This window comes from Alosa pseudoharengus, unplaced genomic scaffold (genome assembly GCF_046254945.1).
Source record: "Alosa pseudoharengus isolate Yale_2024_CS ecotype anadromous, Long Island Sound unplaced genomic scaffold, YU_APseudo_1.1 YU_APseudo_1.1_scf_21, whole genome shotgun sequence".
Lineage (NCBI taxonomy): Eukaryota > Metazoa > Chordata > Actinopteri > Clupeiformes > Clupeidae > Alosa > Alosa pseudoharengus.
Genome location: NW_027468674.1, coordinates 33,938,396 through 33,961,941, shown reverse-complemented (window position 1 = coordinate 33,961,941; position 23,546 = coordinate 33,938,396). Strand labels below are relative to the sequence as shown.

Genomic DNA, 23,546 nt, shown 5'->3' with positions numbered 1-23,546 from the left:
AAACATGGATAATGTAAGGGTTGATAACACTTCTTGTTTTCTGTTTTACATCAATAACCATTTGGGTCATTGATTAGGCTACGGCTCCTGACTTTGCCATTGCTACTGTATGATTATCTATCCTTTGCTGTTGTTGCTGTAAACTACTTCCTTGTCTAGTTAAAGCAGCTGATGGATATTTCTTTAGGTGAAGTCATGCTGTCTCTCCCTTGATGGACATCATTGTAAATAAAACTCTGTTCCTGATTTTTCCCTACCATTGGTCTGACTGGGTCTTCATTCATCTGTGGTATCAAAATTACCACCAGGGCGAATTCTCCCATGTGCCTAAGAGTGCGCAAGTAAAAAAAAAATGCATAACTAAGTTCAAATTCTCCCCTTCACCTAAATCTGTCATTTACACGCGATGGAGGGAGCTACGTGTTTTGGGAGGAGCAACCCCAAAATCTGGGCTTTTCTTATGTATACAACTCTTGCGCCCATTCTGCAACTGACTTAAGCATCTTTCCAGCTTCCCGAAGGCTGTATTAAAGTCGAGCGCCACTATAAGGTGAAACATAAGAATATTGCTCGATGTCGGCAGTAGGCCTAGTTCTAAATACATGTACGTTACACAGAATGTTACAAGTTAACATTACAGTATCAAATTTGGTTCTTAATATACCGATACGGCTTTATGTTTTTTACAGTGTCACAAGGTGGCATATTTCCCGACATTACCTTATCCATGAGGCTACATTATTAATAGGGAAAACTCTGTTATAATCAACCACTTTGGATATTGGAGCTTACCGACTGTGCATCTTCAGTTTTAACTTGACGTGTAGTCATAATCCCATAGCCTACTTTGTTCGAATCTGTCCATTTCTTTCCAACTTGACTGAAGTCATCCATACATTTGCAGACATCTGCGCTTTTGATGAGCAGCATAGTTTATATTCCCCCGTATCTTGACTCATTTGTAATGGAGGCTAGTATTGTTATGTCAGTCTCTTTACTGTATTCAAAACTGCAGGTGTCAGTCTACATCTTCGTTAGCATAGATAAATTGATATTATGAGAAGAAGCTGCCATTGAAACTTTCTTTCTCAACAGTGAGTTTTTAAATGATGACTCTACACACATCAAGCACATCTTGACTCTTTATAAACAAACCTCAAAGCAAAAGAAAAAATTCTCTGTTAGGCTATGTGAAGACACCATTTTACTGTAGGCCATTTGCTATTCAGTTCACAATGCATACATTTTCAAAAACAAAGACTGGTTTGTGTTCTTTCTGGATTTAAATGGCATTCAGAAGGTCAATGAGAAAGTCCATGTTTCACATTTTCATATCAACCTAAATTAACAAGGCGGTGGATCAGTTTGGTTGTATTTAAAAAAAAAAAAATCACGCCTCTTTCATAAGGCCGCCTTGATTTCTAACTTGCGCGCTGTGGGTGTGACATAAGCAGAAATGGGAGAATGTGCGTAACTGAAGCGCATAAAAAAGGGCTTACGCACCATTTACAAGAATGGGAGAATTCGACACTATATGCATACCAATGGATCATTAGGTACAACGAAAAATAATAATTCCAAAGCCTTGTGTAATTGCAAATTTGGTAATGTGAAAATATGTTAGCACCACTCACCTTTATCAATGCATATTCAAGTCTCTCTTCAACATTTGCCTTCCTCCACTCATCGGTTTGCACAACCTTCTTCCCTCCTTTGGCTGCGGCCTGAACAAACATGTACAGACATAGACACAATAATGTGTTTAAGTGTAAATGTGATCTAAATGTAAAAAAAGATATGCAAACTCAGGGGTGAAAAGGGTCACAAGTCTACTTAAATATCTAGATTAGATTAAGGTAGACTAGGACATGTTCAGGATATGGAAGTGGTGACAGGTTTCATTTAACAGTTGATTAGTAACATCACTCTCACAGTGAGTTTCATCGTCATCAGAAACCGTGGCTTGATATAACAATTTGAAATGCTCTGAATACACAAACAACTGCTTTCGACAAAGGGCATTTCTCTGGAGACATTACACCAAACAAAGTGGCGTCCTACAAACTCGGCGTCCTAGCGTCCTACAAACTCAAGTGGTGAAAGCAGCAAAAAGGCAGCATAAATTTAGGGCTGTCAAAATAACTGATCAATTTCGATTCATTAATTTGAGAAGAAATAACTGATTAAAAAGATTAGTGCAGATTAATCGATTCCGTATGACCCCGAGCCGTTCTAGTCAGTAAAAATTAGACTGTAAAATGAAGGAGAGAGAAGAAAACGTGCTGCTTGGATCATTGATTGGAACATTTACTTTTAAAAAACGGCCTGATGGTGTTGATAAAAAATAAAGTGTTGAAAATAAAGTCCTCTGCAATGTCTGCAGCAAGGAATTTGCATATCACCGGAGTTCATCAACTCTATAGTCGCACATCAATGCAAAGAAATAAGTATTGACATTGAGGGGAGTATTAATTTATTTTCATTGTGTCCCCTAGGTTATATCTGTGGCCTGAAATGCCTTGTATGTAAAAAAGAACTTCTTCCCGAAGCACTTTATTTTGAATTTATTTGAATTTGAAGCACTTTGAATTTATTTCCTCAGCATATTAGGTCATATCATAGATTATTATGGCAATTATTTGAACAGTGAAAATAATAATAAAAGAGTTTTTGAACTTTAATGTCACTAATGCTGATTATTCAATGATTCATTTGAATTTAAATATTTAATACTTTCACAGCAAAAATTATATATGTGATTAATTTAGATTAATTAATCACAGAGTATGTAATTAATTAGATTATTTTTTTTAATCGATTGACAGCCCTATAAAAAATACAATTTGTTCAAAGCTCAAGTGTCTTACCTGAGCATAAACGAGTAGTTTCTCTGTGGCATCTGGGTCACGGTTCCAGATGAGGTTCTCACAAAGTTCCAATAATTCCTTGTCAATGTCATCATAAACAGGCAAATTGCCTGCATTGACTATGCCCATATCCAGTCCATCCTACATACAAATGATACAAATTATACAAATCAAAACAAACCTTTAGACTGTGTCTCAAATCGCGTACTTCTGCACTTACAATACCTAATTTGAGTGTGTGAGGGCGTTCACACTGAAAATTCCAACAACACGAAGGGCACTGCGAGTCCCTGGATGGTGCACTCATAACGGTCAAAAAGCTGAGTGCGGATCGCTGGACACTTTTCGCCCTCAACGGACGCCATCTTGGCTATATAGCGAAAGCGGAGGGAGCGTTTTCAAACGCGTGCTAATCGCAGTGGAAATCACACTTTACAGAGGTACAAACAAGTTATAACAAACTGTTCATGTTTTGACACATTATGACCACGTCTCTGTCGAATAGAGGACACCAAAAGTTAAATTTAAATGTTGCGATCATCATTTCCGTGAAGTGCACGGAGTTAGTGTTTGATATGAGACAACACTATTCTCTTAAAATGTACGCACTCCACCAGTAAGCACACAGTGCACATAGGGTGCTGCACGAAAGTGTACTCACAGAAGAACGCCAATTGAGACACAGTCTTAGACTTAAAAGATACGCTTAAAAACTAAGAAACTGTCAACAAGAAAAAAGGCAATAGCAGTCTCCATCTCAAACAAACAGTCTAATGTAAGTTTAAGTAAAATTAATTTCTCCAAATAAAAATGGGCATTGTTTATTTTATGTAATAAAACAAATAATGGCAATGCTAAAATATGCATTGCAACAGCATTCTAGTCATATAAAGCTCATATTGCTACTGAACGTTCATATTGCACCCATGAACTATTTAAGTCATCTCAGCATTGCAGGAATGTGAACATGGAAAGTACCCAGTAAACATCTTTTATTTCGTTTATATGTTCTTTCTTTACAATTCAAATGAGTGCTTTTGACTTCCATACATTCAGGACAATGTACACAGTATGAATGACTTTTAGCATCACATAATCTTATAATCTATTCTAGAATCGAATAGATTGATTGCATTCTTGGGAAGAAAAGATAAATCCTACCAGGCAACCATTGAACTCAGAAGTTATCTTCTAGAAATATTAGAAGAGTGCCTCAAATGCATTTAATCATTTGTGGAATATGAGGGAGTGGATGTTTCACCTTGATGGCATGGTAGAGGAAGGCTCCATGCATGGCCTCTCTGATCACCTCCATTCCCCTGAAGGCGAAGGATAGGTTGGACAGTCCTCCGCTTACCCTGGCCCCAGGCAAGGTCTCCTGCAGAATGAAAGGGTGAAGAGTGATCAGCTCAGCTTATTCCCAGAGGCTGTGCTTTGACATAAACTTTGTCTGCACAATATGCCAGGGCAAGTTGTTATGCTATGTAAATGTTATGTTTCATGTTATTGGTTTTAAAGTATCAATTAGATAGATAGATATAGATAGATAGATATAGATAGATAGATAGTGTGTAGTGTGGAATTTATTTGGCTGTTTTGTTATTTGGATGGTAATTAACAAACTTACAAAAAAATAATCATGTTTTCAAATGAGAAGCAACAGGCAATGTATATTATAAGAGCACCATTGAGTATCCTAATTTAACATTCTTAAATTCTTAAAAGTTCCAGCTGCGCACTCTCTTCCGCACCAACTCCCAGCCCGATCAATGTGATATGGGCAAAAAAAACTTTTTAAATAAGGTAGGCTATAGTGTACAGACATCACATAACAGCTGAATAATGATTCCCAGTTCAGGGGAACCCAATTGTAATGTCAGAGAAAGAGGGTGCATGTTATCAGACAGATGCGTGTGACATATTTGCTGAGAGCGGTGTCTACAGAGAATAAAATTTAATTCAATGAAAGTCACTCACATGTATTTTGCCTTCTTGGCAAGCTACAGGTTCATATGTGCAAAACCAACAAGAAAGCCCCATGTTTTTAACAGCCGCAAGGTAATTAGATCAGTCAAGACAGGCAGGGGGGACAGAATGGCGCCAAACTTTACTTTCTTAAACTAAACATTAGACAAAGCTATAAAGGGAAACAAATGCTTTAACCATGCATGATGGTTTAACGTTCTGTTCATAATTGCAGAGTGAAAGTTTTGGTTTATTATCATGCGGAGTGAAGAAGTAGCATTCAATGTCCATAAATGGAGAAATCCTTAAATGCATTAGATTTGAGACTTACTCATCAACACTACATTTCATGCTTTATACCTTGATGCATCTGATGGCCTTGATGAAGTTGATGGCATATATGCTGTGCTCCTCTATGCCTGTGCCAATGGTGAGGATGTTGGGGTCAAAAATTATGTCATTGGGATTGAAGCCTACTTTAGTGACCAGGAGATGGTAGGCCCGGCTGCAGATCTCCACTTTCCTCTCAGTCTCTGTTGCCTATGGTCAATACAGACATTGTACAAAGAAAATAATCATTTTAACGCAATAAACGTCAGAGGAATCCCAAAACTTTGAGATCAATCCTGATCTTGCTCAATCCATTACAGACAGAACTCCTTGGAGAAATGCAAGTCTAGCGTACAATATAGCATTTACAGACCTGCCCCTCTTCATCAAATGCCATGACAACAAGTGCAGCTCCATAGCGACGGACAAGGTTGGCCTTCTTTAGAAAATCAGCCTCCCCCTCCTTCAAGCTCAAGCTGTTTACAATGCACTTCCCCTGACAGCACTTCAGGCCTGCCTCAATGACCGCAAAGTTAGACGAGTCGATGCACAACGGTACCTTTAGAACCACAAGCAAAATGTGACAATCAATACTTTCACCTGACCAAGTTGCGGAAACATTTATTAAATGGAGTTAACAGTGCATGCTAACCACATTAACTCACTGGATATTTTATTACTTAGCTAACACAGACCTACTGGCAAGTCATCCATGAATGTTCCTTTAGGTGTTAGCAAAACACAGAGGGGGCCGGACATTGAACTATTTACATTTTTATTAATAAGGCACAGGTGTATCATATATTAACATTTGGAATGTTGTAACTAATAAGAAATACTCTATTGAATCTTGAAGAATCCCGAAATTTGACTGTCACAACAACTACCAAAAGACCTTTAAAAGTTTCCATCTTCTTTTGAACCCTATGTTGATATGTGTAATGTTTCCAACCTCTTCTGTGGAATATCAGCCAATTGCTTCTCCAGAGTCCTACCTTAGCAACATCAGGCTCTGAAGCAATGAGGTTACAGAAACGTGTCATGGCAACAGGACCATCCAGCATACCCTCATCCATGTTGATGTCTAGTACCTGGGCGCCCATCTCCACTTGAGCTTTAGCGATGCTCAATGCTTCCTGGGTATCATAAAAAACACATCAGCTAACTGAATCAGCATTCAACAAAGCAATAAATCTTTCAAAAACTACTGGCTCACCTCATAGTCGTCGGCCTTGATGAGTTTGGCAAATTTGCGTGATCCAGCAACATTGCAGCGCTCACCAATGTTGACGAAGTTTGTATATGGACCTACACGAAAAGGCTCAAGGCCTACAAGAAAATAACATCTATATATATTGTCTAAAATCAGAATAATTACTGTAATTGAAAGGATGCTTACCTGACAGTAATAAGTAGTCATTGAAAACATTTGGGGCAGGAACTCTGGGCGGACAATGTTGCACTCCTTCAGCGATTGCCCTTTCAAATAAAACAGAAAGAAAATCTGAGAAGTCATTTAAAACATTGGAAAGACATATCGCTGAAGTTTGCAACCTGTGGAAGGTGGGTCAAAAAATGTGTCATACTGTTGGAACTACTAATGGAACACCAGAGTATAGGTCTACTTAAGTGATGGCATGTGGAATTTATTAATGTACTGTACCTGGATTATTCATTGAAAGATCTCACTGCATTGGTAGTTGATAGAATTGTGGCTATTTATTAATGGACTCTCTTCAGGGCCGGTACCAGGACCTGACTGGGCTAATGAGCTAAAGTCCCAGACCCTCTTTCTATAGCTGTTCTGCTGGCCCATACACTCCTTTTCCTTTAGTGGAGCTATGACATAGTGGCATGATGGCTATCCCATAACGTTACAGACCTAACACTTGCCTACAGGAGTACTTTTTTCTTCAAACATTTCTGAGGGTGACCTGGGACCTCTGGTTGATTTGATATGGAATGACCAACATTTAATTCCTGAATTCATGCATTCATGAAAATTCCACTTTAGAAAATGTGAGTCAGTGTGGGTTTCCATCCACTGCTATGCCAATAAAAATTTTAATTTCTATAGGATCAAAACCCAGCTACAGACATCTATGCGAGCATGGTTACCGTATGTGAGCAGGTGTCGTTCCACAACAACCTCCAATGACGTTCACAAGCCCACCAGTGGCAAATTCCTAAACCAAACAATAAAGCAGTGCTAACGAATACAACACAACTTAACACAATACAACACAAGTGTGGAAAGACAGGAAAAGCTGGAGGAGACAGAACAATGTTTACATATTAGCATAATTTCAGTGACGAAAAAATAGGTTACACTTTACTTGAAGGTATCTACAGTGACATGACAAATTATAAAATAAGTCAAATGTTTATCACATAACGCTTCTGTCATTAAGTGTCATTCGTTTTTCGTCATGACAAGTTAGGGTTAGTATTAGGGTTATGACAGTGTCGTGTCACTCTTATGTAGATACATTCAAGTAAAGTGTTACCCAAAAAATTATCTATAAGCAGAAAATCTTTCAAAAAACAAAAATCTACATAGGCCTACTGTTTAAAATGATTGGTCACATCTACAAGTAGACATGGACTTTCCTTCCTAGAAAGGATCATAAATGGCCACAGCAATGAAGAGGAATGTCCAAAAAATGTATTTGTTGGTGGAAATGTGTGCAAGTAGAAATGTGTGGAATGAGTGTGGAAGGGGGTGGGTCTTGGACAACAGACATCACTGTTGAGCCTTCTGGAGGTGCTGGGGGCCTAATTCAATGAAAACAGTACACAGGGTTTAACTCTGCCTTGTTTTTAGTTCATTGGTTCATCTGGTGCGGCAGTCAAGGTAGGAGTCAGGAAGGACTCACACACAGAGCGCCAAAAATATAGACTTTCTTGAAATGTTTTCTTTTTTTTTTATAGACATCCAGAAATGAAAGTTCAGAGAAACTGGGGACCTGATATAAATGTTATATGGTGGATTTGTATTAAGGACCCTTTGAACTATCTAAAAATGCTGTACAACAACTTTCTCATTTTTTTTTACCTCAGATTTACTTTAATTTCAACTCGGCAAAATATCAGCAAATTAACCTATGGTGTTTTTAGTGTAACAGTACACCGTTTTCAGGACCCAAAATGACTGCAGTAATGACTTTTAAAAATTGTCAACCAAACATTTTCGATTCTTCAGTCTGTAAGGATTCCAAAAACATATAGTTTTACAAATCCCCCCAAAAATTGAACGAACAAATTGGTCTGAACATAGCATCCTTAACTAACTGGATGTTTTAAACACCTTTACCTTTAAATGTGCTGACGTTAACTCTGGAGTTTCATCATACCCCCCAAATGTATTGGGAAGACCTGTTCAAAGTGGACACAAAGTAAACAGGCAACTTGTTTGTAAGTTTATAATTCATAGCATCACCTCATTATGCCACCTCTGATAACATGCTCTTGGGCACTTTTAACATTCAGATATTTTCTTGTATCCTTCCCAAGATCTGTCTTGACACAATCCTGTTTGCAGGTCTGTGGAAAATTCTCCATTCAACCTCAAGGGCTTGACATACACCATCAGCTGTGAGACCTTATTGATGTATGCCTTTCCTAATTATGTCCAATGAATTAAATTGACCCTTCGCTAAGCCACGCCCGAAAACTGCCACAGGCCAATCGTGGCTTAGAAACCCGTAACTAGGCTCTGTGGTCTGGCAAGCTTTTCAAGTTTTTCCATGTTAACCTATGGAGACTGACGGCCTGTGGGTCATGAAGGGCACTTATTTGGATGTGTGGTGCTCTAACCCACATAAAAACACAGTGAAATAACAAGTAACACTATAGAAACATGATATAATTGGGAACACATATCGTTCTAACTATACAAAAATGGCATATTGCATGATATTTCCATAACCGCGAGATATAATTGAGTGATAAATTATGTGAGATAATTTCACTGCATTTCTTACTTCCAGTAACTATATGCATGTGACAATAAACTTCCTTGTATCCTTGTATATGTGCTCCACGATGACGGCAAGAAGTTGTTAACAGACATTCAGCAAGAGGTATATCCCATCAGCTATCTATCTAAAATAACACCTATTTGAAGTTAATATATTATTCATGATATATTGTCAAATATTGAAGTTGTGGGAAGTACATTGCTTAAATTGTATGGTTCTTTTGTCCCCCATGCCTGCTTCATTTGTCCTGACCAGGAGGGACGAATGAAACAAAAAGCACATTCAACTTCTGCTTAAGGACAAACGTAGGTTGTGCGTACGTAGGTAGGTAGGCTTGTGACAAAATATTAGCTCTCAGTGTGGTACGATGTCTTTGTAAATGACATTTCATTAAAAAGTCCTGGTTTTCCCCCTATGTAATAGACATGCAGAGTCCCTGCAAGCTTGCCAGGTATAGCAACAGTAACTAAGGAGGGCGGGACTTAGCGAAGGGTGAATTAGGCACATGTGGACACAAGTTCGAGAGCAATCTCAAGGACCATTGATAAAAGTACAATGCACCAAAGCAAGTGTCCTAAAGTATTTTGTGTAGATTGATGAGAAAAAATTATATTTGAATACACTTTAAAATTAGTCAAAATAGTATAAAACTTGGAAAACTTGAGAGGGTCTCAAACCCCCAAGGTGGTTAGATTGAGATCAAGCACTTAAAATTACTTGAATGGATTCAAACACAACCCATCTTATGGTGCACATGTAAAGACACAAGTTGTGGAAGTTTTTACAACCTAATAAAAGGTCTCAAAACACTATAAAAACAATAAAAAGGATCACTGATTAATAAGCAAACAATTTGTATAAGGTAGGGACAGTGTGTCAAACACATAAACATAAACACAAAACAGATGACAATACCAATTTATTTGTATCTTCTAAAAAAAACAGCAGGCAATCTATACCCGAGGGTAGTGCAAGGACAGTCAGTCAGTCTATGGAATACCATTACCTGCATTTGGATAACAAATGATGAAAGATGTAGTGCTTTTCCCAATGGCTTCAATAAAAGGCCTCATTTCAGCAGCTCCAAGTGCACAGTTTAAACCAATACTGAAAGACAGATGGGGCACATATTGAGACAGAAATGTTGAAGCAAATTTATCCCTACCCAAGACTACGTGCACGAAAGGCTTTTCTTGTACGCTAATGTATTTCCGGTGGAGCGTTAACGGTGTTGTAACAACATCTTCTGTTATATTCTGCATCTTACATCTTCACTCTGACACTGAATATCCTGCTTGCCCAATAATAACAATTTTAACACATGCATAAATCCTTCTTTATTGTAACATGCGGATTCCCTAGTTAACACTAGACATTGGTAATATATTAAATATTTCATTTATGGCATGAGTAAAAAACCCTCTTCCTTGGAATTCTGTTAGCTACCTATACTCACCACATAGGTTTTGCATGAGCAACACTTATGACAAAGGCCTCTCCTGTCTGGCCTGATAAAGTACGGCCACTCTTATCCACAATAGTCCCAGAGATCTTTAACAGAAACAGTGATAACAGCGTCAAATAGATGACATGAAGTATCCATCATCAGCATTTGGTCAAATGCTAAACTTGCTCAAATGTAAACGCAACATCAATTCAAAACACAAGCCATATGCTTACAAATAATGGTCTTCGCTCATAGCACTCCTCAAAAAGTTTGTCAATTGCAAACAGAGCCGCCTAAAAAGTGAGAGAAGGTAATATGTTAAAATGCAATGTGTTATATAAGCATAATCACATTACACTTGCTATATGGCATTCTTTACCTTTGCATTAGCTGTATCAAAGATAGTCTCAACTAGCAAGATATCTACTCCACCATCCAACAGCCCTCTGGCCTGTTCAGTGTATGCTTCCACAAGCTCATCAAAGGCTATGGAAATACAAAAAGGTTTCTCCATTAAAATATACAAAATGAGTCATGATATGTAATTATAAAGCAACATATGCAAAAGATCACATCCTATCCAGTTATCAAAGGTACAGTCAGCGATTTCAAATTACGTCATTTTTAGGGCCCGAGCACCGAAGGGCGCAAGGCCCTATTGTTTTTGTAAGGATTATTATTATTATTATTATTAGGGCCCGAGCACCGAAGGGCGCAAGGCCCTATTGTTTTTGTAAGGATTATTATTATTATTAGGGCCCGAGCACCGAAGGGCGCAAGGCCCTATTGTTTTTGTAAGGATTATTATTAGGGCCCGAGCACCGAAGGGCGCAAGGCCCTATTGTTTTTGTAAGGATTATTATTATTAGGGCCCGAGCACCGAAGGGCGCAAGGCCCTATTGTTTTTGTAAGGATTATTATTATTATTATTAGGGCCCGAGCACCGAAGGGCGCAAGGCCCTATTGTTTTTGTAAGGATTATTATTATTAGGGCCCGAGCACCGAAGGGCGCAAGGCCCTATTGTTTTTGTAAGGATTATTATTATTATTATTATTATTATTATTAGGGCCCGAGCACCGACGGTGCGCGAGGCCGGGACGGCCTTGCGCACCGAGAGGTGCGAAGCCCTATTGTTTTTGAAAGGATTATTATTATTATTATTTGTTCACCTTTTTGCTATTTTTGAGGTGGTTAGCATGGATGAAAAGTCTTGGAATTTGGCACACACATCTGGTATCACAATGGCTACACAGGCATAAAGGCTTGGCCCCGGGTGTGGCCCAGTGACTCAGTAGCGCCCCCTTAGGTGATTGATCCAGTGGTTGGCACATACTTTCAGCTAGACACACCAAATTCGGTAGGTGTGTGTATCTCCCCAAGATGAACAACTTTCGTATGTACAATGCATTAGCCACGCCCAACAGGAAGTGAGGTATTTGGGATTTTGTGCGGACTAAAATGTGATGAATTGTGATGCCAAAAGAGGTGCTTCCCATCGGTGAAAACGCATGAAATTTGGCACACACGTCAAGAGGTAATGTAAATACACAGGGGAAAAGCCTTGGCACCGGGCGTTGCCCAGGAACTCCATAGCGCCCCCTTATGTCACTGTGACTTGTGGTTGGCATATAGTTTTAGATACACACACCAAATTTGGTGGGTGTGTGTAACTCCCAAAAACAATCAACTTTTGTATTAACATGCCATTAGCCACGCCCACAGGAAGTGAGGTAATTGGGATTTTGTGCGTTGTGGACATGATCAATTTTAACGTACTTCTCCTAGACGGTTGATCCGATTCATGTCAAAGTTGGTATACATGACGCCGAGATGTTTCTGATTCTAAATTGTGAAGCTTTTTTTGATATGTTGTAATTTGACGAAATGGCGAAATTATTAATTTTAATTCCCTTCAACATAAACAATAAATGTGTCATAATTCACCATGCATGGCTTGAAATGTTTAAAATTTCACAGGTCATTTAAGACCATGTTAATGATAATATTCACATGCCCATAATGCATGTTTGGCATAGCGCCACCAACTGGCAACAGAAAGAATGACAATTATACTGATGGCACATGATCGATCAATTTTAACATACTTCTCCTAGACGGTTTGTCAGATTCATGTGAAATTTGACACACATTATGCCAAGATGTTGCTGATGTTAAATTGTGAAGGGATTTTTGATATGTTGTAATATATTATGGTTTCAATATCTCACCATATAAACAGGAAATGTGTCATAAAGTCACAGTGCATTGAATGAATGGTCAGAATCTTCTCAGGTTAATAGATATTATGATTATGATGACATCCAGACACCCAATGGGCCTGTCTGGCATAGCGCCACCACCTGGCCAAGCAGGAAATGTGCCAGAAATGGACAATGCCTTAAGTGATTGATCTGAAACTTCATACAATATTGGATATCATTATTGTGATGATATTCACATGCGTAATTCACAGGCTTAGCAAAGCGCCACCTTCTGGCCAAGCAGGAAATGTGCCAGAAATGCTCTATGCTTTGATTAAATGGTCTGAAACTTCTCAGGTTAATAGATATTATGATTATGATGATATCCAGACACCCAATGGGCCTGCCTGGCATAGCGCCACCACCTGGTCAAGCAGGAAATGTGCCAGAAATGGACAATGCCTTAATTGATTGATCTGAAAGTTTGCAAACATTTTGGATATAATTTTTATGATGATATTCACATGTGTAATTTTCATGCCTAACATAGCGCCACCATCTGGCCAACCAAAAAGTGTATCAGAAATGTTCTTTGCTTAAAATGAATGGTCTGAAATTTCTCAGGTTAATATATATTATGATTATGATGACACCCAATGGGCCTGCCTTGCATTACGCCCCCACGTGGCCAAGCGAGTAAATGTGGCAGAAAATAAAATACAAAAACAAATAGCACACGCATCAAATATGTACATTTCACAAACGCACCACGTCGGTGCTTTGTTGCATTCCGACATATCAAGGGTTGCGGCCCGCAGGTGCTCGGGCCCGCCATTGCCGCTTGCGGCTATATTTATTATTATTATTGTTATTCTACTTTTTTGCTTTCCTGTTTTTGAGGTGGTTAACATGGTCGAAAACTCTTGATATTTGGCACACACGTCAGGTGTCACACATCGCAGTTAGGTACAAGAGCTTGACCACGGGCGTGGCCCAGGGACTCGCTAGCGCCCCCTTATTTGACTGATCCCGTGGTTGGCAAATATTTTGAGGTGGTTAACATAATCGAAAAGTCTTGAAATTTGGCACACACATCTAGTGATACAGTGAATAGACAGGGATAAAAGCTTGGCACTGGGCGTTGCCCAGCAACTCCATAGCGCCCCCTTATGTCACTGTGACTTGTGGTTGGCATATAGTTTTAGATACACACACCAAATTTGGTAGGTGTATGTAACTCCCAAAAACAAACAACTTTTGTATTAACATGCCATTAGCCACGCCCACAGGAAGTGAGGTAATTGAGATTTTGTAGGTTGTGGACATGATCAATTTTAACGTACTCCTCCTAGACGGTTGATCCAATTCATGTCAAAGTTGGTATACATGACGCCGAGATGTTCCTGATGATAAATTGTGAAGCGTTTTTTTGATATGTTGTAATTTGACAAAATGGCGAAATTATTAATTTTAATACCCTTCCACATAAACAATAAATGTGTCATAATTCACCATGCATGGCTTGAAATGTTTTAAATTTCACAGGTCATGGAAGACATTGTTAATGATAATATTCACATGCCCATAATGCATGTTTGGCATAGCGCCACCAACTGGCAACAGAAAGAATGACAATTATACTGATGTCACATGATCAATTTGAACATACTCCTCCTAGACGGTTTGTCAGATTCATTTGAAATTTGGCAAACATTATGCCAAGATGTCGCTGATGTTAAATTGTGAAGGTATTTTTGAATGTTGTAATATATTTGATATGATTTTAATATCTCACCACATAAACAGGAAATGTGTCATAAATCACAGTGCATTGAATGAATGGTCTGAAACTTCTCAGGTTAATAGATATCATGATTATGATGATATCCAGACACCAAATGGGCCTGCCTGGCATAGCGCCACCACCTGGCCAAGCAGGAAATGTGCCAGAAATGGAAAATGCCTTAAGTGATTGATCTGAAACTTTATAAAATATTGGATATCATTATTGTGATGATATTCACATGCGTAATTCACAGGCCTAGCATAGCGCCACCTTCTGGCCAAGCAGGAAATGTGCCAGAAATGCTCTATGCTTTGAATAAATGGTCTGAAACTTCTCAGGTTAATAGATATTATGATTATGATGATATCCAGACACCCAATGGGCCTGCCTGGCATAGCGCCACCACCTGGTCAAGCAGGAAATGTGCCAGAAATGGACAATGCCTTAAGTGATTGATCTGAAAGTGTACAAACATTTTGGATATCATTATTGTGATGATATTCACATGTGTAATTTCAATGCCTAACATAGCGCCACCATCTGGCCAACCAAAAAGTGTATCAGAAATGTTTTTTGCTTAAAATGAATGGTCTGAAATTTCTCAGGTTAATATATTATGATTATGATGACACCCAATGGGCCTGCCTTGCATTACGCCCCCACCTGGCCAAGCGAGTAAATGTGGCAGAAAATAAAATACAAAAGCAAATAGCCCACGCATCAAATATGTACATTTCACACACGCACCACGTCGGGCCTTTGTTGGATTCCGACATGTCACGGGTTGCGGCCCGCAGGTGCTCGGGCCCGCCATTGCCGCTTGCGGCTATATTTATTATTATATTAACTTTGTCTCAGAGCGTTTTCCTTTTTTGAGGTGGTTAACATGGTCGAAAACGCTTGAAATTTGGCACACATATCAGGTGTCACGCAAAGCAGTTAGGTACAAGAGCTTGGCCCTGGGCGTGGCCCAGGGACTCAGTAGCGCCCCCTTAGGTGATTGAGGCAGTGGTTGGCACATACTTTCAGCTAGACGCATCAAATTCGGTAGGTATGTGTATCTCCCCAAGATGAACAACTTTCGTATGTACAATGCATTAGCCACGCCCAACAGGAAGTGAGGTATTTGGGATTTTGTGCGGACTAAAATGTGATGAATTGTGATGCCAGAAGACGTTCTTCCCATCGGTGAAAACGCATGAAATTTGGCACACACGTCAAGAGGTACCATGAATACACAGGGGAAAAGCCTTGGCACTGGGCTTGGCCCAGGAACTCCATAGCGCCCCCTTATGTCACTGTGACTTGTGGTTGGAATATAGTTTTAGATACACACACCAAATTTGGTGGGTGTGTGTAACTCCCACAAACAATCAACTTTTGTTTTAACATGCCATTAGCCACGCCCACAGGAAGTGAGGTAATTGGGATTTTGTGCATTGTGGACATGATCAATTTTAACGTACTTCTCCTAGACGATTGATCCGATTCATGTGAAAGTTGGTATACATGATGCCAATATGCTTCTGATTCTAAATTGTGAAGCTTTTTTTGATATGTTGTAATTTGACGAAATGGCGAAACTATGAATTTTAATACCCTTCCACGTTAACAATAAATGTGTCTTAATTCACCATGCATGGCTTGAAATGTTTTAAATTTCACAGGTCTTTGAATACCATGGTAGTGATGATATTCACATGCCCATAATGTATATTTGGCATAGCGCCACCCACTGGCAACAAAAAGAATGACAAGAACACTGATGCCACATGATAGATTTGAACGTACTCCTCCTAGACGGTTTGTCAGATTCATGTGAAATTTGGCAAATATGATGGCAAGATGACGCTGATGTTAAATTGTGAAGGGATTTTTGATATGTTGTAATATGTTATGATTATAATATCTTGCACGTAAACAGGAAATGTGTCATAAAGTCAAAGTGCATTGAATGAACAGTCTGAAACTTCTCAGGTTCATAGATATTATGATTATGAGAATAATCAGAAACCCTATTGGCCTGCCTGGCATAGCGCCACCACCTGGCCAAACAGGAAATGTGTTGGAATGGGCAATTCCTTAACTGATTTATTTGAAACCTAGGTATACAATATTGGAAATCATTATTGTGATGATGTGCACATATGTCATTCAGATGGCTAGCATAGCGCCACCATCTGGCCAAGCATGAAATGTGCCAGAAATGTTCTATGCTTTGAATGAATGGTCTGAAACTTAACAGGTTAATAGATATTATGATTATGATGATATCCAGACACCTAATGGGCCTGCCTGGCATAGCGCCACCACCTGGCCAAGGGAGAAATGTGACAGAAAATAACATGCAACTACAAATAGCACACACATCAAATATGTACATTACACAAACGCACCGTGTCAGTGCTTTGTTGGATTCCGAAATGTCACAGGTTGCGGACCGGAGGTGCTCGGGCCCGCCATTGCCGCTTGCGGCTATATTTATTATTATTATTGTTATTCCACTTTTTTGCTTTCCTTTTTTTGAGGTGGTTAACATGGTCGAAAATTCTTGAAATTTGGCACACACGTCAGGTGTCACGCAACGCAGTTAGGTACAAGAGCTTGACCTCGGGTGTGGCCCAGAGACTCGCTAGCGCCCCCTTAGGTGACTGATCCCGTGGTTGGCATATATTTTGAGGTGGTTAACATGGTCGAAAACGCATGAAATTTGGCACACACATCAAGTGGTACAGTGAATAGACAGGGATAAAAGCTTGGCACCGGGCGTTGCCCAGGAACTCCATAGCGCCCCCTTATGTCACAGTGACTTGTGGTTGGCATATAGTTTTAGATACACACACCAAATTTGGTGGGTGTATGCAACTCCCAAAACCAAACGACTTTTGTATTAACATGCCATTAGCCACGCCCACAGGAAGTGAGGTAACTGAGAATTTGTGCGATGTGGACATGATCAATTTTAACGTACTCCTCCTAGACGGTTGATCCGATTCATGTCAAAGTTGGTATACATGATGCCGAGATGTTCCGGATTATAAATTGTGAAGTTTTTTTTGCCCCCCCCCCCCCCCAATACACAGCACATTGTCTCATGTGGAAGCTTCTCCAACACACATATTGCACACTGCCCTCTCCCCACATACACAGCACACTATTCCATCTCTCCTGTCATCCCCCCAACACACACACCAAGACCCCTGGCAGTTGGGTTAGCCCCTTGAGCCGTGGATCTGCCCAAGGTTTCTTCCTTGGTAAGGGAGTTTTTCCTTGCCCCTGTTGCTCTTGTGTGCTCCTTGTTGGTGCCCCCCCCCAATCCCAATCCTCCCCCATCTTTCTTATGCAGCCCTTGCCACTTAATCTACTAAACCCCTCTTCTACTGCACTTTTTACCCCCCCCCCCCATTAATGCACAAATAGGCTGACACCAGACATAATTTCACTGCATTTCTTACTTCCAGTAACTATATGCATGTGACAATAAACTTCGTTGTATCCTTGTATCTTGTATCCTGTCCATAGCTTGGCCTACGTTGTCCCAAATTGTCTCATTCTTTTTCCGATGGGCTGCATGTGGTGAGCTTATCCAACAGGTCTATGGGTCAATTTACACTGAACTTACACTTTAAGTATTCCCAGAGAAAATGTTTGGTTTTTTACAGTGTACTCATGGGATGGGCAGCTAGTAGATTGTGAGATGTTCACTGAATGTGACAAAAAATGTTATGGGCTTGAAATTGTGTACGACCGCTGACTGCACCTTTATGTGGGGATCAAAAGTTCTGTTTACATACAACTCACACATACAGTATGGTGACTAGTCAGCTGAATAGTAAAGAATCTGTGCTATTGGTATTATCTTTAATGTGCTGTGCTATCATCATTAACAAGGAACAATTTGTATCCTCTTGGCATGAGTGAGATACTAATATAATATGAGACTTGTACAAACAATGTTTCAATTGTGGCATTTTGTGCTAGAAAATGCACTATATAAATAAATGTTCACTTACTTTAAGGATGCAAAATATTGTCTAATCAATCATTATCAACAAAATCCCAGACCCCTAATGAGGTCTGAGTTCAATTTTCACCACTGTACTATTTACTGTATTTACCAGTGCACTATGGAAATGAACATTCACTTGCATACACTTACATCTAATAAATATGAATATAATCTTATTGTCCAGATTAATTTACATTTTTCATTGCAAATTTAACCTAAATTCACATGAAAACATGAAGATATCAGTTCTCACAGACGTTCCTGTAATCCGGCCTCTCCACAGATGGAGACACAGACAGAGTTCTGTTGGTGGGGCCCATAGCTCCTGCCACATACCTTTTGGTACCTGAGAAGAAACATAATAATCTAAGACAAAATACTAGGCATCACCATGCTAGGCAGTACAAATGAAGTTTAACAGACTGACCTGTTTCAGCAGTGACATCATCTGCTGCCCTCCTGGCCACCTCTGCAGATGCTTTGTTGAGGCGATATGCCTAAAGAAGATGTGTCCACATTTCACTACAACATTTTTTTGGTAACACTTTAGTTTAGAGGAGACATGTTATGAATTAATATGTAACTAATATGTGTATGTGTACGTGCTCAACAAGGTCTGTATTAAGCATCATTGCACATTTATTAGGTATATATCGAACACTTTTTTATTTTTAATCAATAGGTCATTTATTTTTGGTAAATCCTTAATAAGCAAATGTGGTCTTGATGAAAGGCGACTGGTAGTATGGATCAAAATAAAGTTTATAGAGTCCTAACACACTGTTTGAATATGTGTACTGATATTGACAATATGAATACTTATTGACAAAATAGTAACATATTAAGAATATGTATTAGAAGGCTATAATAATTAGTTGATATGTGTTGGAAGAAAGTAGTTCTACAAACAAGACAAGTTTTAGCGATTAAAATGTTTAAATTGTAACAGGAAATGAACACAACGCAAGTGGCAACAGTGGAATAAGCGGGATAATGGACTCCACAGTGGTCTGTTCACAGAAGTTAATGCACTTACGAGCTTCGCGTCGGGGCCGTTTTACAACCTTGACCGTGCATTAACTTCTGTGAACAGACCACCGTGTCGTCCATTATCCCTTACATATAACCTTATATAATAAATAGGATCTTTATAATACAATATACAATAACCTTAGATCAAGACCAACTAGCTGCTTATTAGGATTTACCAAGGATAAATCACCTATTCAGTAAGAATAAGAAATTGCTGAATAAATACCTAATACATGTGTAAGGCACTTAAAGGAATGTTCCAGAGCAAAAACAACCTACAGACAGCTACACATATATACTACACAAATTACCATTTCTCTAACAAATAAAATTGAGCCTGTTTACACAATCACTATGTCCTTAGGTTTTAACATACCTAGGTTTATCTTTTGTTAAACAGTTACTTTGTTTTTCTAGTGACTATAACAAACAGACACAATTTGTGGTACAAGCCCATATTCAAGAACAATTCAATGATGCCCCACAGTCCTTACCAAATTCTCTAGGCCGTAGTCTGCTTGTGCAATGCTTGTGCTGCTGAATGTGTTTGTTTCAATTATGTCTGCTCCAGAAAGCAGATACTCCTGTTGATGAACAAAGAAAAAAAAGTGTATAAGTGTCAAATCCAGGGGCACACTAACAATGAAAATACAACCAGGTGGTCCAAAACAAAAACATATTCCACCAAACTCATATATCATTGTGAGAAGCAAAACTATAAGGTTACATGTTGGTTAGCATTATGTAAATGGTGGTATATCATACATGGAATTAATTTTGGTTGAACAAACTATACCAATTAGGCTATGGTGCAACTGTATCTCCATTTTACAATACCTTGTGTATAGAGCAGATTACATCTGGCTGGGTGATGCTCAGAAGATCATTATTCCCCTTCAGGCTTTTCAAATGCTCCTTGAACTCTTGGCCCCTGAAATCTTCCTCCTCCAGATTTCTCTGCTGAATCATTGTGCCCATGCCACCATCTAGGATCATAATCCTCTTCTGAAGAAGCCCTCTGAGTTCATCCTCTAGACAGGACTTGACAGACTCTGAAAAATGCACTTGTCATGTCAAACGGATATGTTCTGTGTGAGACATCCTGAATTGTTCTTCCACTATGCTAACCTATGGTCCAATTGATCTTGACCCAAAATGTACACATCATCTGTTCTCAGGCCACGTCTACACGAAAACGACGGCTATAGTTTTTCTTACCGTTTTCACACCTTTAACAACTTCTTTGAAAAACATCTTGCATCCTCACGAAGAGGTGAAAACGGGCAAAAGCACTGTAGTGCATATGCCAGGCAGGTAAATGTCGCCGTGGTGGTGCAGATGCTTCAGGATCCACTATTTTATAGAATGTAGAAAACTGTAAAACTAATAAAGTTATTTTTTACGGTTTGTAAAGGGTGCAGTCCAGTCCAGGTGCAAATAATATCCTTTACTTACAGTACTTTGGTTATAATCTGCGATTCACTTTAGTTGTTGGCCATAATCGCAAGTGCATAGGCTACTAAACGCTAGTAGGCATACCCAAGTTCTAGGCTATTCTGTCACCACATTTGTAGCCTAATATTGCTATAATGCCACTTACCTTTGTTACTAATAGTTGATACTGCATCAAATTGTGCATTTGCATTTAATGCGCATCTACTGTAGGCTTAACATGATTTCTAAGCGACTTGTAGGCTCATATCTGACTTCACTAGACTATGAGTGCAAATTCTGACTAGTTCTCTCGCATCAGTCACTGACATTAGAATGCATTGAGAAAACAAAAAGGAAAAAAAAATGTTCACCAAGTCATGATAAGCTATTGCCGTTGCGCAGCACCCGTTTGTAATGTTTACTGAGTGTAATCGTAGGTAATGTCGTGTATGAAAACTAATATTGCTAGGCAATACTAGGCTATAATTAGTGTCAAGTTAAGTGCGGCAGCTGGGTTTAAGTATCAGAGGTTAGAGGTGGGCCTATGTTGTCACTAGTATGCCGTTTTTGCATGGTCACACGGCACAAAGAAAACAAGGTTTTCAAAAGTTCCCACCTTGGAACCACTTTTCAAAAGTTAATGTTTTTGGTAACCTAAAACGCCATGTTTGTGTGGAAGCAAGGCCAAAAGATAACAAACTACCGTTTTCACGAAAACCGCCGTCGTGTGGACATGGCTTCTTTTTAACAGACACAATAGCAACTTTTTTTCATAAAATCTAATCAGTGTTTATTGGGTAGGAGAGCTAAACATGAAACATGAAAATAGAGTGATGCATTCCATATTTTCACTGAAGAAAGATGCAATTCTGACAAGCCATACAGACCTTTTTACATTTTTAAGATTCGGCATGGTCTCATTTCATTTGATACTACGTATATTAAACTAATTTGCTCCAAAAGCAAACTAAGCCTATGTTTTTTTTAAACAGTACTGGCATTTTGTGGCCTAAAAAACACATTATTCGGGAAGCCATATTTAGGAATTAATACTTTAACTTTTTATTTTATTATTTTTTATTTTATTATTACTTTTTATTCTGGAAAAGTATTATTCAAAACCAGCCCAAACATTGTAGTTTGGAAGACACACATATTCTGAGTATGACCACTGAGTGCCCATGAGGAACCAGGTTGGAATCCAGCCAGAGGTGATTTCTCAGTTCCACACTCCATCCCACCCATTTCCTGTCTGCATTCCACAGTCCTATCAATAAAGGCCAGAAAAGTCTGCATCTAGGCCTGTATTTTCAGTAGATGAACCAGATTACCTACAAATCATCTTTCATCTCTATATTGTGAACCTTTTTGATGTAATTTCTAGTCACTTTGCTTTGGCCTCATCCACCATGTCTGCAATGAAAATGAATGGGCAATGGGATGTTGTTCTGATTATGTAGAAAGAGGTCACTTAGGCCAGAAGTACCTTGAAGGCTCAACGTGCATCAACTTGTACCAACACCACCAGTGGCAGTGCTTCTAGACACAGGTAAGGTCTAAGAAAGCAAAATTATGTATTTCAAATTTGCAACACACACACACACAGTAACTGAACTAGGGATGCACGATATATCGGCGGCCGATATATTATTGGCCGATAAGTGAAAAAATGAAAATATTATCGGTCCGATAACAGAATTCTGGCCGATAATTTGCGCCGATATTTTTTGAAGTCCTAATTTAGGCCTACGTAAGGTCCGTCTGGCTACACTGAGCTACTTGAGCTTGGTTGGTTATACTTTTTCCTCAATATAATGTCAGCGGTGTGAATGTATTTCACCACTCTAACAAAATATGTGGATATGCGTACATTTGGGAATCTGTGCATCTCAAAATCCTCTCGTGAATGATCCGCCATTTAACCTTACCAGAGCGGAGCTCAGCCCTATCTAGAGTCGTCTCGTGCTGATGTGTTTGCACTTTACCGCGCTGGTCGGGGAAACAAATAAAAAAACTTGTTAGTGGGACGAGTACATAAGTAGGCCTAGTTCTAAGTTGTGTTTTAGTATTATATTTGCATTACTTTAGCTTGGGTTTTGTATTATTACCTAGAAATATGCTAACCATTCCTGCCTCAGTTCCAGACAGGTCATCATAATAAGTTATTAAAACCTTCGGGGCTAACCCCTTTCATTTCTGCTGCAGCAGGTTGTGCGCAACAGAGTAGACGGACATAAGATACAGTCTGAGGAGTTGCAGCTTTATTCAGTTACCCGCAGTTGAAACTAAACCCAAGTTTCCCTCACAAACTCTGATTTGGTCGCTATACTGTAGCTTATTCCCAGCTGAGCCGTTTATGAGTTTTTAGTCCTAAATGAAAACGATTCATACTCTCTAGCCACTCACTCGCAATTCACTGACGTCATGTTCACTTAAAGGAGCCACACATACTGTAGGGCTAGGCTACTGTTATGTTGACTGCTGTACTATTGAG

General features: G+C 39.2%; 1 protein-coding gene across 1 annotated transcript in view; it reads right to left on the bottom strand.

Annotated features, from left to right (window-relative positions):
* Positions 1–23,546, bottom strand: part of mtr (5-methyltetrahydrofolate-homocysteine methyltransferase) — a 166,779-nt gene that overhangs the window by 134,506 nt on the left and 8,727 nt on the right. The window contains exons 2-19 of the mRNA XM_076298695.1: positions 20,456–20,670; positions 20,113–20,202; positions 19,014–19,083; positions 18,840–18,932; positions 10,969–11,075; positions 10,823–10,882; positions 10,599–10,693; positions 10,149–10,249; positions 8,476–8,537; positions 7,281–7,348; positions 6,562–6,641; positions 6,379–6,491; positions 6,158–6,298; positions 5,536–5,721; positions 5,193–5,372; positions 4,129–4,245; positions 2,868–3,008; positions 1,635–1,724 (exon numbers count right to left, since the gene is read on the bottom strand). Of these exons, the coding sequence (XP_076154810.1) occupies positions 1,635–1,724; positions 2,868–3,008; positions 4,129–4,245; positions 5,193–5,372; positions 5,536–5,721; positions 6,158–6,298; positions 6,379–6,491; positions 6,562–6,641; positions 7,281–7,348; positions 8,476–8,537; positions 10,149–10,249; positions 10,599–10,693; positions 10,823–10,882; positions 10,969–11,075; positions 18,840–18,932; positions 19,014–19,083; positions 20,113–20,202; positions 20,456–20,670 (2,009 nt within the window). The remainder of the gene's footprint in view (positions 1–1,634; positions 1,725–2,867; positions 3,009–4,128; positions 4,246–5,192; positions 5,373–5,535; positions 5,722–6,157; positions 6,299–6,378; positions 6,492–6,561; positions 6,642–7,280; positions 7,349–8,475; positions 8,538–10,148; positions 10,250–10,598; positions 10,694–10,822; positions 10,883–10,968; positions 11,076–18,839; positions 18,933–19,013; positions 19,084–20,112; positions 20,203–20,455; positions 20,671–23,546) is intronic.